The sequence below is a fragment of the Otolemur garnettii genome, unplaced genomic scaffold, assembly GCF_000181295.1.
Source record: "Otolemur garnettii isolate 467f Iridium unplaced genomic scaffold, OtoGar3 scaffold00211, whole genome shotgun sequence".
NCBI classification, from domain to species: domain Eukaryota; kingdom Metazoa; phylum Chordata; class Mammalia; order Primates; family Galagidae; genus Otolemur; species Otolemur garnettii.
Window position 1 is genome coordinate 1,200,604 of NW_003852606.1, and position 3,135 is coordinate 1,203,738.

The 3,135-nt window shown below is 55.8% G+C and overlaps 1 protein-coding gene across 2 annotated transcripts in view; it reads right to left on the reverse strand.

Moving 5' to 3' along the window:
* Positions 1 to 2,904, reverse strand: part of RCN3 (reticulocalbin 3) — a 15,636-nt gene extending 12,732 nt beyond the window's left edge. The window contains exons 1-2 of one of the 2 annotated variants that reach the window (XM_003801483.3): positions 2,831 to 2,904; positions 2,209 to 2,456 (exon numbers count right to left, since the gene is read on the reverse strand). In XM_003801483.3, coding sequence (XP_003801531.1) covers positions 2,209 to 2,450 — 242 coding nt within the window. In that variant the 5' untranslated portion in view covers positions 2,451 to 2,456; positions 2,831 to 2,904. Of the gene's footprint in view, positions 1 to 2,208; positions 2,457 to 2,534; positions 2,626 to 2,830 lie in introns of those variants that run through there. The other variant, XM_023507918.1, reaches the window with a different exon arrangement.
* Between the last annotated feature and the right edge of the window lie 231 nt (positions 2,905 to 3,135).

Genomic DNA, 3,135 nt, shown 5'->3' on the forward strand with positions numbered 1-3,135 from the left:
CTGATTGCGGGAGGGATCTCAAGACCACCTAGGGCCACAGCCTCCACTCCGACCTCCGCCCCTCGTCCCCAGCACGTAGGACTGAGATGGGGTGCGGTGAGGGAGCAGGCAGTAGCATGTCGCCCCTGGTCTGCGGGACCCTTGGCTCATGTCTGACTCTGAACCCCAAACGCCATGGCCATACCCACCCCGACCCCTCCCTCTCCTGGGCTCTGTCTCCAGACCCTCCCCTAGTCCTCCAATCTCATCCCTAGTGTCGCGCTTCAGTTTCGGGCTCAGCTCTGCAGCCCCGACCAGTGCCGAGTCCAGCAGCTTTTCTGGCTGGTTCCTGCCTGAACTTGGCCCTGACCAAGGACCATCACCCGCAACCGGGCGGGCTCGGCTATTCATCTTCCCCACCTTCCGCTCTGCAGGTCTCCTGTGCAACCCTACCCCCACCCCCGTCGCAAGTCAAGCCACTTAGGTTCCATCTCAGCCCCTTCTCTCCAAGTGCCAGTCAGCTCCCCAGCCCCTCTCCTGTCCCCTGGTGATGCCCATAGAGAGCCCTCCTCCCTGTCACTGTGTCTTGGCCCCTGTGGCCCAGACCCCATGGTCCAACACCAGATGGCAAAGCCCTCCCCAGCTCTGCCTGTTACTGCCTCCTTTCAACACCAGTCTGTCAGGGGTCAGCTCTTGTCCCAGGGACTCACACACTACCCTGAGGATCCAGCTATAGTTAAGAGCTTGGCTCCACAGCCTGACATTGTAGGTTCAAACCCTGCTCTCTTCTCTTGCTGGTTGTGAAGATGTCGGCAGATGACTTAATCGCTCTGTGCCTCAGTTTCCCCTCTGTAAAATGGAAATAAATAACAGTACCTACCCCAGCAGGTGACTGTGTCGATTTTATCAGTTAAGCCATGAACTGTCCATAGGACAGCCCTAGCACCATAGTTAGCACTAAGCTAAAGGTGTTAACCTATCATTGCCCTCCCTCTTCCATCCCTCCTTCACCTACCCCCATTCAAGCACAATTTTCCAGCTAGCTGACCTGGCCAGCACTGATACTGTCTCTGCCCTGACCTAACCACCACCTTCTCTTGTGTCCCAGTTGATTCCATGCCTATACTCCCTGCGTACTAGGTCCCCCTACAGTCTGTTCCCCACCCAGCAGCTGGAGGTATTCTGTTAAAACCTAAGTTAACTCAAGTCATCCCTCTGCTCAGAGCTCCCAAGGCTCTCTCACTCAGGGAAAAGCTTATTATCTTCACAGTGACACCAAAGGCCCTGCATAACTTGACCCTTGCGCTCCTTCTCTGTCCTCACCTCCTAGTCTCTCCCCTTCCCTCACTGGCTTCCAGCCACAGCAATCTCACTGTTCCCCAAACACACCAGGCCTACTCCCACCTCAGGCCCTTTGTAACTTACTGTTCTGTCTGCCTGGTCTTCTATTCCCCCAGATACTTACATGGATCAAATACCACTTTCTCACTGAGGCCTCCTCAGACTTCCTCCCACACACATATGCTTCTTCCTTCCACACTTCCTCACTCCCTCGCCTTTTTTCTGATACATTTATCTCCATTTGATGCACTTTATATTCATTGATTTATTGTTGTTTCTGCCACTACTTTCTGTCTTGTTTGTTCACTGCTAGAACAATGAGCACCTAGAGCAATGCCTGGCACATAGGAGGTGCTCAGGCACAAATCCTAGCACGTTTGCAGGATGAGTGAGCATCAGTAGGATGCACAGACAGAGAGGGGCTGCTTCCATTGCCTCCCTGCCCTCAAGCCCACTCTGGCCCTGTCTGCCACAACAGAGGGTGAACAGAACATGCTCCATCCCCTTCATAGATCCCATTCACCCCTGCTCACTCTCAAATTCTGGACTTAGCCATTTTTCTGCCCTGACTAGGCTCCATACATGCCAAATCTAATCTTCCACATCAGTCCCTACCCATTTACAGAGCAGGGAACTGAGGCTTGGGGAGGGGAGGTATCTGGAACACAGAGTTTGCTGCCCTCAAAGGTCTTCTCTTGAGGCCACAATTTTAATGTGTGTTTTTCCTGAGGAAAGGAGGTAGAACTTCATGACAGAATCTTCATAAAGAACTAAAGTCCAGACCGCATCATCCCTTTTCCCAGCCCCTAGTTTCTGTCCCCTCATCAATGCTCCCATCTCTCTCCCCAACCCCCCTCTGAACGTACCCCACCCCCATCTCCCTCCTACCCTAGACGAGCCTGGCTTTCCTCTGGGCTGAGCTGGTCGAATTCCTTGGCCACATCCCGTCCCAGGAAAGCCTCATGGTCGTACTGGAAGTTCCCGTGGGCGTCATCGTGTGGGGCCTCGCTCAGGGGTGCCGTCTGGTGCACCCTCCCCTGGCCATGAGGGCCTGCGTCCGGGGATGGCTTCCCCTGGGCTCCTTGTCTCAGCAGCCACAGAAGCAGCAGAAGTGATGGTCGCCACATCATCGGTTCCTGAGGAGTGGCGAAGGCCAGGGGTTACAGAGATGAGGACAGAAAAGAGACAGGAGGGTGGATGTCTAGAGGGATTACCTAGGACAGAACAGAGAGACAGCAGCTGGCTGCAAACTTTTGAGCTCAAGAAGGGCTAGCGACGGGGAAAAGACGGGCGGGGTGCTTAGAAGTAAAACCAGCTTTGGGGACTGAATCTTCAGTCCCAGAGCAGTCCCACATCTGAGAGACGTGGCGCCAAGTCCCGTGAGAAGTGGTGGCCAGCAAAACATCAACAGGCTCCCTGGTCTCGCGCTCAGCCTAGGCCCTGGAGATCCTCGACTCCATCCGCCCCGAACCGCCCTCCCTGGGCAGGGACCCCTACGCGCTCCCTTTACCCCGTTATCCAGCTAGGATTCGCTCTCCACAATCCACACTGCGTTCTCTCAAATATGCCCTATTTGGCTGCTCTCCAGGCAGGCCCCGCCTCTGTCGGTGCAGTGCCCCGCCCCCCGCCCAATGATCGCTCACAGGAGGACCAAGGGCGGGGCCAAATGCGTAGGGGGCGAGGGCGCGGGCTCCCCTCGCCACGTCCACAAAGGAAAGTGCGGTGGGCCGCCAGAAAACTTGGTGGGCGACGACGGAGTAACGCAGCCGTGGACAACTACAACTCCCAGAAGGCGTCGGGGCGCCTTGCTGTCTA